Source organism: Nothobranchius furzeri, chromosome 12, assembly GCF_043380555.1.
Source record: "Nothobranchius furzeri strain GRZ-AD chromosome 12, NfurGRZ-RIMD1, whole genome shotgun sequence".
In the NCBI taxonomy this organism is placed as follows: Eukaryota; Metazoa; Chordata; class Actinopteri; order Cyprinodontiformes; family Nothobranchiidae; genus Nothobranchius; species Nothobranchius furzeri.
Window position 1 is genome coordinate 67,539,443 of NC_091752.1, and position 13,426 is coordinate 67,552,868.

Below are 13,426 nucleotides of genomic sequence, written 5' to 3' on the forward strand. Positions count from 1 at the left end.
CTGAGATGCTGAATTTGGGATTTTCATCAGTTGTAATCAACATTAAACACTTGAAATCCATCTGTAATTAATATAATCTACAAGTTTCACTTGTTGAATGAAATTACTGAAATAAACTTTTTCATGATATTCCAATTTTAGGAACAACACTTGTAGTGTCTTACAAGCCCACATGGACCAGGCACTTGTGCATGACATTTGCCCAAAGACGGGACAAAACATGGGAGTCATTTCCGTGCACACTGGGGGGGTTGCAGCAGACTGTAAAGCAGCTGGGATGAGCGTCAGCTCCAAGGACAGGATTCCTGACCGGAAAAAGGTGGAGTGTTCCCTCCGGGTTGGGAGGGATGGTCAGATGGAGCGAGAGGGTAGTAGCTCATCTGAGGTGTTGGCTCTCACTTTACTGGTAACAGTGAAAATGGATTGATATCACCCGTGTATGATCTGTGCCCCCCGCCTTTCCAATGACCTCCAGCGTGAGCGTTAACTCACAAAGATAGATGACGATCAAAACTAGCAACACATGGTGGACGTCTTCTGCCACCTTGACGAAGAAAAATTAAACCAATGGTAAATGGCCTGTATTTGATATTACGCCAAGAGTCCTGGAACCCCCCAAGGCGCTTTACACAGGCTGGTGGTGACAAGCTACAATGTAGCCGCAGCTGCTGTACACAGGCGCCACCGGTCCCTCCCAACACCAGCAGCAGGTAAGGTGGGTTAAGCGTCCTGCCCAAGGACACAACAGCGACAAACTGAGCGGACTCAAACCTGCAACCTTCTGATTACGGGGCGAGCACTTACTTCTGTGCCGCCGTTGCCCCCAATGGTAACACTTTGTTAAACCATGGCACAAAATTTGGAATAATCCTAAAACTACTCATTTTTATCTTCTAATTGAAACAAAATGTGACTGAACACTCCAACTTGAAAGAATTTAATTTTAATGTCAAATATTAGAGCAACACGATTAAAATGAGTAACAGTTTGAGATTAGCTTTGATCACATTGACTCAGGCTGATTTAACTAGAAGTGTTTGTAAATCCTGACACCTGCTGGTCAGCATAAGGTACAGCCCTAAAGATCACCTGATCCATGTCAAAAGCACACCATGTCCATGAATCACTAATCCAGTGTCCTGTCCCCGTTTCCCAGCCACGGACAGCAGCTTGTGCTCTCTAGCCTAAACTAAAACGATACCGAAGAGCAGGAATATGAAATCCACAACAAGTGTCTTTCTGTAGGATTTTATTTGAAAGATCATGCAGTGCACTTCCAAGGCAAGAGCTGAACATCACTTTCAATGCTACACATGAAAACAAATACACGTAATTACCTGGTACAAAACATAACTAAACGTTTCCGAGGAATGTAACAAATTAAATAAGTGTGCAACACAACTATCGCTGCACTGCAGATCTTAAAAGGCTTTAGGTTGACGTAACCCTGTTGCGTGAATACAAAAATTTGGATTAAGTATAGAACTTATGAGACCAAAAGCAATAAATTATGTTTTAAGTTTACGATGCGTTACTGAGAGAACTGAGGAGGCATGGAGTATGGTGCCATTGGTGGAGGATGCTGCTGTTGGGCCTGTCCCTGAGTGAAGGGGAATGGGGGGTGGCTCGCACCGTTCTGTGCAACAGCGTTATTTGGAGTAAACTGTTGGTTCTGGAAGTTGTTCTGACCACCGAAGGATCCTCCTTGGCTGTTGTTGAAGTTGGATTGTCCATTACCGTAGTTTCCACCACCGTAGCCATTGCTGGTACCATTACTGCTGCCATAGCCTCCATTCTGTGAATTTGTGCCAAAGGACTTGGGTCCATTAAAGTTTCTACCGCCGTCCCGGTCTCTACCGCCGCCGTAGTCGCGCCTTCCAGAGGAAAACCTGTCCCTATCCCTATAGTCACCTCTACCGCCTCTTGAACGACCTGAAAAGAGAATTTAAAGCACGTTAATTGCTGAATTAGCAACAACACTGCACCTATTTACAGCAGCTCATCGGGACTCACCTCCCCTTTCCTCAGCCATCTGAATCAGCTTGGGGTTGATGGCCTGGTTGGCTTCACGAAGCACAGAGATGAGATCCCCAGCCTGCCTCATGTTGTTGGGGGTGAAGAAGGTATAGGCAGTGCCCGTCTTTTGGCTACGAGCAGTTCTGCCAATGCGGTGGATATAGTCCTCAGAGTTGTTGGGGTAGTCAAAGTTGATGACAAATTTCACATCTTCAACATCTGTAAAATTACGTTGAAGTGTGGCACAGGAGAGGGCAGCACACGGTTGTGTACCAGAGCCACAACAACAACCAGATCAAGAAAAGATGGCAAGTTAGACCAGTCACAAGTCGAGTCGGTTCTTTAGGTTAGATAAGGCATTAAACCGCAAAAGGCTAATCCACAGGGAGACTACGGTGGGAAGAGAGAAATGATGCACACTCCACTTTGCTTCTCGTACACGGAGCAGCTGTCCTACCAGTTGTTGGGAGTATACATTCACTAATCCATTCCCATTGCAGAGCACCCCTCACAATGTCAAGTGACCATATAGGAGTCTACACAGGAGGGCTGCGTCAGTGAACCACCACTTAGAAAAAGTCTTTCACGCGCTCGTGTCTCGTCATGAACCTGTAGACCAGACCGCTTTTGGAGGTTTACAGTGCAACCCCTCCTCAGCATGGCAAGCTTTAATCCATGCCCAGCGTTCACGTGACCATAATGTCTCTCGTTGGCAGGTCTCGACATGACTTTGAAACGCAGGCGAGGGAGGAATGTGAGCTTGGATTTTGTCCAACTGTGTCCAACTACCATGTCCCACTGTCACCAAAAGCGCCAGTAGCCATGTCACTATAGAGGTGAAGGTACGATATCACAGACTGCTCTTCAGACAAGTTTAGAAAACTGCATCATTACCCATGCTTCACAGGTCTAACTAACCTAGTTACTTGCAATGTGGTGTCCAAATGTACATGCAAGACAATAGAAGAGGCGTAGCTGAGCTTTGAGCTGGGACACTCAAGAGCCTGGGTGTGTGAAGCAGTCCAAACCATTGCTGAGAACTCGAGATTTGGGGGAAAAAAAAATACGGCCAGCCTTCATCTCTTCCCCCCTTTTAGGCAGGCCAGCATATTATTCTGCGACCTGGTCACCTCTACATCTGCACGACTGGGAGACCCGTGCCTCGCCAGTCTGGACACCTCCAAGAATCCTCCTTCCCCCTCTGGATACCTGGGCTTGTCATGCCAAGGCCCTGCCACACAGACTGCTCCTTCGGGTCAGGGGAGAAACTCAGAAAGAAGAAGAGTTAAAGAAAGCAAACACTTTCTTTTTCATTATACAATGAAGGAGTTTAGGGCAGATACTGACCTAGACCTCTGGAGGCAACATCTGTAGCAATGAGTATTGGAGCTTTTCCAAATTTGAACTCTAAAAGCAGAAGAAACCAGATCAGACATGACCCTCAGACCACTGGAGATGAACTTCTATTAAACATGAATGAAACCTACCATTAAGAACCCAGTCTCTCTCCTGTTGGCTTTTGTCACCATGGATTCCCATAGCCGGCCACCTATAAGGAATAACTCGTCAGTTAATGAGAAAAATCGATATAAAACCCTACACTGCCAATACCTACCCATCCCTCCTCATTCTGCGCGTGAGATCATCACATCTCCTCTTTGTCTCGACAAAGATGATGGTCTTGTTCTCCTTCTCGCTCATGATCTCTTCAAGCAAACGAATGAGTCTACAAGAAATTAAATACTGATTTAGTTTAAAATGACACCATGAATCTCCATTTACTAGGATGTGGGTCAAATGCTCACTTGTTCTCCTTCTCTCCATCATTGCAAACATCAACGATCTGCAGGATGTTGTGGTTGGCACTAAGCTGCAGTGCTCCGACGTTGATCTGAACGTACTCCTTCAGGAAGTCCTCAGCCAGCTGGCGGACCTCTTTAGGCCAAGTGGCACTCCACATCAGTGTCTGTCGGTCAGGCTGGAAAAACCCCAAAACATCTACATGAATAAACTCTTAAGCGACTCATGACAAGCAGGCAGAAATATGAAAAGCACATACCCTGATTTGATCAACAATCTTCCTGATCTGTGGCTCAAAGCCCATGTCCAGCATCCTGTCTGCCTCATCCAGCACAAGGTACGTGCACCTGCGGAGGTTGGTCTTTCCTGCCTCAAGGAAGTCGATGAGCCTTCCTGGAGTGGCGATACAAATCTCGACACCTGAGGGGATAATTAAAAAAAGACATTTTATAAAGAATATAATGAAATCAACTTCTCAGCACCCTCTTCTCTTTAAACTTCTTATACATAGAGAAAAAAAATAAAAACTCAGGCACCCTTTTCCAGGTCACGAAGCTGAGGCCCCTTTGGTGCTCCTCCGTAGATGCAGGTGGACTTCAGACGAGAAGCTCTGCCATATTCTGCGGCCACCTGTTGCACCTGCTGTGCAAGCTCACGAGTTGGGGCTAGCACCAGACACTGCCAGCAAGAAAAATAAAGCTTTAAAATATCTGCCACAATGCTACAGACAGATCAGAAATCTGCTAAATCTAACGTCAAATTTGCATCTTAGTCAGAAAAAAGACCCGGACACTCGGGCATTCTTACAATTGGACCATCGCCACGTTCCAGGAAAGGCTGGTGGTTGATGTGGACAATTGCAGGCAGCAGATACTGTGAACCCAAATTGACAGTTAAAATCAGTCTGATTGGTCCAACCTTAGAGATTGCAGATCATCGTAAAGTTGTGCAAAAAAACTCACAGCGAGCGTCTTGCCAGAACCAGTCTGTGCAATGCCAACCATGTCCTGGCCACTGAGGGCCAAAGGCCAACCTTGAGACTGGATGGGTGTTGGTTCTGTCCAATTCTGTTTGTTGATCACCTCCATTACATAAGCTGAAAGCACAAGGCAACCATTAAAATGTAAATGGCTCCATATAGAAACGGCTTAAGGGCCCAGGTGACTTTCAACTTACTGGGGAAGCTAGCTTCATGGAACTTCGTGATGGGGTTTGGACATTCTCTCCCTTTGACTGTGATGGCTCTGGTCCTTCTGTACTGTTCAAGCTCTTGCTGCAAAAACATAATGTTGCATTGGTCCTACGTATAAAAAAGGTCATGGCCGTTACAGAACCGTGAATGCTTACCGGTGACCTATGGGCCACGTCGGGATGCTGCTGGTAAAAGTTCTTCTCGAACTTCGGGAGTTCGTCCAGGTTCCAGTGCTTCTTCCTCAGCCGGTCACCGGGGTTGCCGAACTTCCCACCACCTCCTCCACCACCACGGCCTCCACCGAACCGGGGAGGTCCACCGCCATAGCTGCATTGTAAAAAAAAAAAAAAAAAAAAAAAGTCCAAGTCGGACTGGATTAGGACTATTTGACACTAAAGACAGCGAGAAGTGTGGTTGATCGAGTGTAAGAAAACAACATTTTCCAACATCTAAGAGACAACTGCACCGGAGGAAAAGGAGAGAGGAAAAACGCAGCCGGCATTTTGTGTCTGAGCTCAACCGCCGCCACATGGCGAACAGCGGCCTAGCCGGCTAGGTTAGCATGAACGCCGTTTCCTCTCAGTCAGCCAGCCAGCCCAAACGACCGGAACATTTTCGGGTACATCGTGAACCGACACGTTTAATCCGAACTAACACCTTCATCAAAGGAATTAATAATAAAAATAGTATTCTATGAAAACGTAAATTAAACTAAAAAGAGTTATGCCGGCCGGCCGGGGCACGAGGCCAAACAAGGCCTCAAGCCAAAAAAAAAAAAACGGATTAGTTTCAAGGCTTTGTTAAAATAAATTGTTTTATTTTTATTTACAAATTTCGAGTCGAAACCCTGTTGTATTGTTTCTTTTGTTTACTATTTCAGTAACGAGCAACAATATCGAATTAGTCTAAACAATAGTTTTAAAACGAGTCCTTTGGCGTATTTTAGGTCTCGTCAGCCATCACACGACGGTTAAAATCACTTATAAAGAAATGAAGATGTTTTTACCCTCTGTCTCTGTCCCTGCCGCGGTCTCTGTCAGCATATCCAGGCATGTTGTGCGTTTAGGTGTAAAAATTTACAAAAAACTAAAATAAGTAGACGGAGGACAAGAGGACAACTGGAAAAGGACCGGCAGTGGTACTGAAGAACCGGCAAAAGAGAAAGGAGACCCGGTTTATAAGGAAAGAGGGCCGCCGTTCGACATATTCATCCGCCGGACAAGTTCGGTGCCGCTTTGAACGACCACAAGAAAACGAACCAAAACTCGACCAGTTTCGTTTAAATGACCCGATTACAGCAAAATGAACCATTCTAGCCCTATCAACTCACACCATTTACCTTATAACGTCGTAAAAACTAGATCCGCAGTTGCTTATGAGAAAATAGGGACAAAAATTGAATGGGAGTGATCAAAATATTTTATTTCAGTCTTTACATTATTGTTTGATATAAATCTAATTAAATATAAACTGTGTAAATTAAAATCATTGGGTTGATTTCTGTTACAACTCCCACGAAAAGATGGCGGAAGTATATGCGGAGGAAAAATAGGTGATTCGGCTTGCTTCCGTTTTATACAAGCATTACCGAAAATGACGTCACCAGGACCGTCCGAAACACAATGTACTTTTCCCCAAAACGAACCAGGATTAACACGCTTTGTTATAATAAACAGTTTAACTGTAAATAGTTGGATTAAAAACTATTGTCACGTGCAGCAGAAATAAGTAGCTTTGAAAAAAGTTACAAAGGAGTTTAGGCAGCAGAAGCCGTGAGTAAAGCGTCTTTATTTCAAGATAAAAAAAAAGAACAACAAATTAAAAATACAAACAAAATCGTCATAAAACTAATTTAAAAATATGGTTAAAAATAGAAGAAAAAAATAAAGAATTGTGTTTCAAAAATGCAAGGGAGGGAAAGAGAAAACGAATAGGAAAGAGGGAAATCAGTGGATCGTGGGAAAGGTGGAACTGGTAGAAAGAGCAGAACAATAAGAGGGTGATGAAGGTCATACAAAAGCCAACTTGAACAGGTGAGTTTTCAGCTGCTCTTTGAAGAAGACCACTGAGTCATTTAGTCCATTGTTAAGGGACAGAAGAACTGAGCAACCATAGTTCAGTAATTTGATCAAAATACAAGAAATGTTTCCAATGTTCATCATCATCATCATCTTTATTTGTATAGCGCTTTAAAAAACACAGCCATACGGCTGACCAAAGTGCTGAACAGTCACACAATAATAAAAATATAACACATGAAACAATAAAATGCAACCAAAAATACAACAAAACAAGCCAAAACTAAAATAAGTTACCAATAAAACCAATGGAAACATGTCTTCCAAGTATAGTAATGTAAAGTAATAAAGCCCATCCAGCAGCTAACTGTTAAATGCAAGGGTAAAATAGTGTATCTTTAATCTAGACCTAAAAACCTCTAAGGAGAATGCCTGTCCAACTGTGTGACTGGGAGTTCATTCCACCGTTTAGGACCACCAACGGAAAAAGCTCTTTCTTCACATGATTTGTAATGCACTTTCGGGACCTCGAGGAGCAACAAGTTGGATGACCTAAGTGTGCGGCCGGGGGAATAAATTGAGAGAAGGTCTGATAAACACGCAGGGGCAAGACCGTGGAGGGATTTGAAAACAAAAAGTAGGAGTTTGCATTGAACCCTGAAAGAGACGGGCAACCAGTGAAGGGATCTGAGAACTGGTGTTATATGATGGCGCCTGTCAGTGCAAAGTTTGCAACTAAATCATATATTTATTTAGTCTGGCTTGCCTGACTAGCATTCAACAGCAGGTCAATATTTCTGCTGAAATAACTACGTGATGCAAAACTTTTGTCAATGTAAGAATTCATAAAATAATGTTGGCCTTAACAAAGCCATAGCAAATAATCACGATTATCAGAAAATAACTAATAATAAGTATAATAATAGGATAATAATAATAATATAATAATAAGAGTAAGTCACCCCCAAATCAACTTTTTTTTTTGCTGATAAACGATATAAACGAGTGTCTAATCGTGCTGTAGACATGTGTAGTCAGTAATTTGGCCCTTTAGTGCATCTTAGTTAAAATTTTTATATTCTGCCTAAAATTGTCAGTGTTGCGCCCTATTCAGGCAAAAACTCTGCACTACATTTGAATTTAAATCTGCCATCGCTATTGGCTAAGAGGTTAGCTAATACCATATGATGTCACAATGCCACTGTGACCATTTCTCGATATGCATAATTTTCTGAACTTGTGTACTCACGCCCTTGTGAAATATCATCAACGATGGCCCAAGTACTGTTATAATTCTAAGTACGCACAATGGCAATTTTGCTCAAAGTCCCTGGATGTGTTCTTGCTCCACCCAATGTATCAAGAAGGCATCCATGCATCCTTCTGCGGACGTGGGGCAGCAAAGTTTCCCATAATGCATTGCGTCACAAACCATTAGACTCCAAACGTCAGCGGAAAAAGCTAATAACTGTAATGTTTTATATTAGAGATACAAATAAAACAATAAAGTTGTCTGTTATTGTAAATAACTGTGTGTAACCTGTACATTTAGCTGTGTGTGTTTGAGTTTTACTCACGATCCCTAAAAATGCTACTTAGCTAACCCACTATCAAAATAAAAGCAGCATAGCTGAAAAACAAACTTGTTTCATTCATTAAAGAGCAAGTCACCCCCTACCAGAGCCTTACTCCGCTCCCACTTCATGTTTGAAAAATGCAACAAATGCTGTTGCAGAGCAGATCGAGAGGGTGGAGCTGCTAACAAATACACACACACACACACACACACACACACACACACACACACACACACACACACACACACACACACACACACACACACACAGGCTCACAACGACATTGTGACATCATATGGTACCAGCTAACATTCTAGGGTACCTCTTAGCCAATAGCGATGGCAGATTTGAATTCAAATGCCGGGCAAAGTTTTTACCTGACAACGGCACAACACTGACAGTTTTAGGCAGAACATTTTAATTTTAACTAAAATGCACTAAAGTGCAAATTTATTGACTACACGTGTCTGCAGCACGATTAAACACACTTTTATATGGTTTATCAGGGGAAAAAAGTCGATTTGGGGGTGACTTGCTCTTTAAAGTGCAGAAAATGCTAGTATTTGATCAGTTTTGATACATTTTCATTGCTATTTTATTATTGAAGGAACAAACTAGACTTTTATTTTCATGTCAGGTTGGTTTTTTTAACCGTAGCAAGAAGCAGCGCTCGTTGCCAGGACTTAACGGAGTACGGGTCTGTTCCAAATGCCATCCTCGTACTCCTGTACTCGACTTTCTGGTGTCGTTGCCAAGAACATACTTGTCTAGTACACAAGAACGTACTAGTGTCCATGAGTATTGAGAAATGGTCCGTGTTTGTGTGTGTATTTGTTAGCAGCTCCGCTCTCTCGGTCTGCCAGGGCAACACCTCCTTGTGGTGCATTTTTCAAACAGAAAATAGGAGTGGAGTTACTCTGGTAGGGGGTGACTTGCTCTTTAAAAGACAAACATTTACTTTTGATGGTCTTAGTTTCAGTAAAATAATATCATCAATGCAATTTTTGTTTAACTTGCAGGTTTGAACCATTAGGTTAATCCTCTCACTGTCTTCACATTTAGTAAGCGCGTCTTGGGGGGGTTCTAGGAGTCTAAAAGGCGCTATATCAAATACGCAGCTTTCAGTTCAACGGGCTGCTGATAAACTGGTGAGATGTGGAGGTGATGGCTTGCTTGGCGGCACAGTGGTGCAGCGGTTGCCTTACAGCAAGAAGGTCACAGGATTGAATCCCTGCTGCTGCCTTTCTGCGCAGAGTTCTTCTCATGCATGCCTGGGATTTCTCCAGGTACTTTGGTTTCCTTTCAAAATCCAGCAACATGCATGTTAAGTTAATTCACCGCATTGTTTTGGATAAAAGCGTCTGCTAAAAAAACCCGACATAAACAACAACAGGAGAAACATCTTACAGAACCTGGAGACATCTTTCTGACGTTTTGTGTTGCCAGAACGTTTCTTCGTCTGAAGCTGCGTCCTGGGTTGTGTTCCTTCACAACTTCTTATTTTTTCCAAATGCACCTTGCGGGGGCAAATGCCTCAGTAGGGAGAACAGGAGTAGCTGGTTTAATTCCACCTCATTCTGCAGTTGTGTCCTTGGGCAAGACTCTTCTTGGCCTTGCGTCTGTGTAGGTTGCTTTGGATAGGAGTGTCTGCCAAATGGAGCTAGCGTAAAAGACAGCTCTTGGGCCTGTTAAGCAGTGACAGGTGCACTTGTGGACTCGGCACAGAGAGAGAGACCTGTCAGTTGCACATTTAAAGATTGATTTCTTAAACACACAGTGTATAATATTTATTTACTATCACATTCTGTGTATCTCGTTCACAAACTTGTCTTTTTTCATTGACATGCCTCGTCGTCGTCATCTTCCTCCGCTTATCCGGGTCCGGGGGCAGCATTCCAACTAGGGAGCTCCAGACCGTCCTCTCCCCGGCCACCTCCACCAGCTCCTCCGGCAGGACCCCAAGGCGTTCCCGGACCAGATTGGGGATGTAACCTCTCCAACATGTCCTGGGTCGACCCGGGGGCCTCTGGCCGGCAGGACATGCCCGAAACACCTCCCCAGGGAGGCGTCCAGGAGGCATCCTGACCAGATGCCCAAACCACCTCAACTGGCTTCTTTCGATCCGGAGGAGCAGCGGTTCTACTCCGAGTCCCTCCCGAATGTCCGAGCTCCTCACCCTATCTCTAAAGCTTGGTTTATGCTTGACGCATTCACTTTCCGCGCGGTGATGTGGCTTGCGGATGGAACGCGCTTCACAACTCGCAGCGTTTATGGTTCGTGCGGCTCGTCTCTGCGGTGAGCCAATATTCTCCCAAACTGTAGGGGGCAGCATGGAGCTCTACGGCATGCATCCAACACTACACCATAGTAAAAGTAGAAATTACTGTTTACAACATGGCATTCCAGCATTTTTAACAGCGTCCTCGTCTTTTCCGACAGTGCGAGCTATTTCTCTCCAAGAGTTATTAACAACATGTTGATCACGGTGATCTCCGAGAGCTGAATCATACAAATGTCTGTATTTACGAACCTCTGCCATACTAGTTCTTGCCTGTACGCCATGTTTTTCCGTGTCCGACTGTCCGCGTGGTTAGAAATTTTCCGAGGTGCGCGTTGTGGAAATTCTGGGCCGTGCGGAGGCGCGGTGGAGGGGCGTGGTTGTTAAAATGATGCAAAATGACGCAACTTTTCCGCGCGGAGCCGTGCGGACCTAGCGGACGCGTCAAGCATAAACCAACCTTAAGGCTGAGCCCGGCCACCCTACAGAGGAAACTCATTTCGGCCGCTTGTATCCGCGATCTCGTTCTTTCGGTCACCACCCAAAGCTCATGACCATAGGTGAGGCTTGGGACGTAGATCGACCGGTAAATTGAGAGCCTGGTTTCTTGCTCAGCTCCGTCTTCACCACGACTGATCGGCTCAGCGTCCGCATCACTGCAGACGCCGAACCAATCCGCCTGTCGATCTCCCGATCCCTCCTACCCTCACTCGTGAACAAGACCTCGAGATACTTAAACTCCTCCACTTGAGGTAGGACCTCTCCCCCGACCCGGAGTTGGCAAGCCACCCTTTTCTTGTCGAGAACCAGATGTCTCACCATTTATTTTAAGTATTGGCTTGTAATGTACCATTTTTGTACGCATAAGGGCCCCGTGCCAATACTCGCACCTCCACCCTTTTGTCCTTCAATTACGCATTCAGGTGCAAGTGCGTAGTGTGTCCCGATTCTCAAGTGCGGAAGGTGAACACGCCCCTTTTGCACCCTTGATCCACATATTACCCACAATCCATTGCTGCGTGGGAAATATGAGAAGGCGGAGCAATGGCTCAAGTGCCTTTTCTGAAAATATGTATTTACAAATGAAAGAATTACAATTATTCCTGCTCTGAATGTTAAGGTTTAACATGGACACAAATGAATGTACATTTTGTCAAATAATTTTTGTTTGTTTGAATGTTGTTAGTAAAGATTTTTTTCAAAAGTAGCACAAACAGCGATCGGCATACCGGCACGCGTTGCAGTTGACGATGCAATGCTCCCTGTACCAATTCGGCACACTTGTGTGCTACCCATTCGAAGCCTAGCCCCGGTTTCACACTGCAAGCATCACCGGAATGGAACGGTGGCGAAGTGGCACCGCTTCAAATAGAATCCATTTATAGTCTATGGAGTGTTTCAAACCAGCCGCGAAGCGGCAATTTCCAGACGCGTCCCAGAAGCGGCATGCCACGCCGCTAAAGATAGGATCGAGTTCTATTTTTTCCGCAAGCCGCTTCTGGGACACGCCAATTTCCACAGTTCACATAGTGCGAGACAGGAAACCACACACAGTTTCAGTGTAAAATCCCTGGTTATTTTCAAAATAAAATGCAACATTGCAATGTTATATATAACTTACCTCAGCACGTGTGACCAAACGGCTTTGTTTACCACCAGTTTCTTTTGAGAAGTGTAACGGTGTGATTCCTCACGGGGGTTGTGATCTCTCAATGAGGAAGGATGGCGGAAATCTCGAGGGAATTCGTTGTCTCGTGAGGAAGGTGTTGGAAGTCTCGAGGGATTTTAGAATCTCGCGAGTACAGCGAGGAAGCCGCGCTGAGGCCAAGACTCTCCCGGTGTGAAAAGGACCGCTTTGAAGTTCGCAAGTGAGCCGCTCCTCCGCTGTTCCGTTCCGCTGATGCTAGCATTGTGAAACCGGGGTTACGGCGCACTTCCTCCAAGTGCACTTGGCAGAAGGGCTTATAGCATAGTGCGAGTATTGTGACTGGGCAAAACTGTGTTCATCACTCCCACAGACATCATATAGGTAGATGCCCAAGAACTGGCGCAGCATCTGGACCTGCCACGATGCTCCACATTTGTTTGAGCTTTGCTTTTAGCCATGAAATACAGCAAATATAATTAACATCAACGTGGCGTAGGCAGTTTTTATTACTCATCACGTTTTGATAAAATTTAGAAAAAATACAAATGAAAATAAAAGACATGATTGCTGGATTGAAAGATGGAAGTTGTCAATGACATATGACCTTTTTGACACGTGTGGGCTACCGTAGTTGCTACAGCTACTCTGAAATGCGTGGCGCTAAAAAGCCCGATTTTTTTCACATACTGGGCCTAGTAAACAATGCTTTGATGGTTGTATCTGAAACTGTTTGTGTATGGGGCTGCATAAAAAGTGACGGTGCACACACACAGGAAGGTTTTAGTTCTGGGATCAGTCGGATGCAGAGTGTTTATCTTAGTTTGTGACTTAAAATGCCATTTGAGTGACTTTTGAAGCAGTTTTAGAACATTCTTTATTCAAAAACAACAAAAGGGT

At 44.5% G+C, this 13,426-nt stretch overlaps 1 protein-coding gene across 1 annotated transcript; it reads right to left on the reverse strand.

Annotated features, from left to right (window-relative positions):
• Nucleotides 1-1,232: 1,232 nt before the first annotated feature.
• ddx5 (DEAD (Asp-Glu-Ala-Asp) box helicase 5) lies at nucleotides 1,233-6,176 on the reverse strand. The gene is made up of 13 exons (XM_015945259.3): nucleotides 6,015-6,176; nucleotides 5,164-5,335; nucleotides 4,993-5,089; nucleotides 4,779-4,912; nucleotides 4,624-4,689; nucleotides 4,353-4,494; nucleotides 4,076-4,236; nucleotides 3,822-3,994; nucleotides 3,632-3,742; nucleotides 3,504-3,565; nucleotides 3,364-3,423; nucleotides 2,014-2,235; nucleotides 1,233-1,932 (listed from the first exon to the last, which is right to left on the reverse strand). Exons 1-13 carry the CDS (start codon nucleotides 6,059-6,061, stop codon nucleotides 1,532-1,534), a joined length of 1,848 nt encoding a protein of 615 aa, XP_015800745.1. The 5' UTR covers nucleotides 6,062-6,176; the 3' UTR covers nucleotides 1,233-1,531.
• Between the last annotated feature and the right edge of the window lie 7,250 nt (nucleotides 6,177-13,426).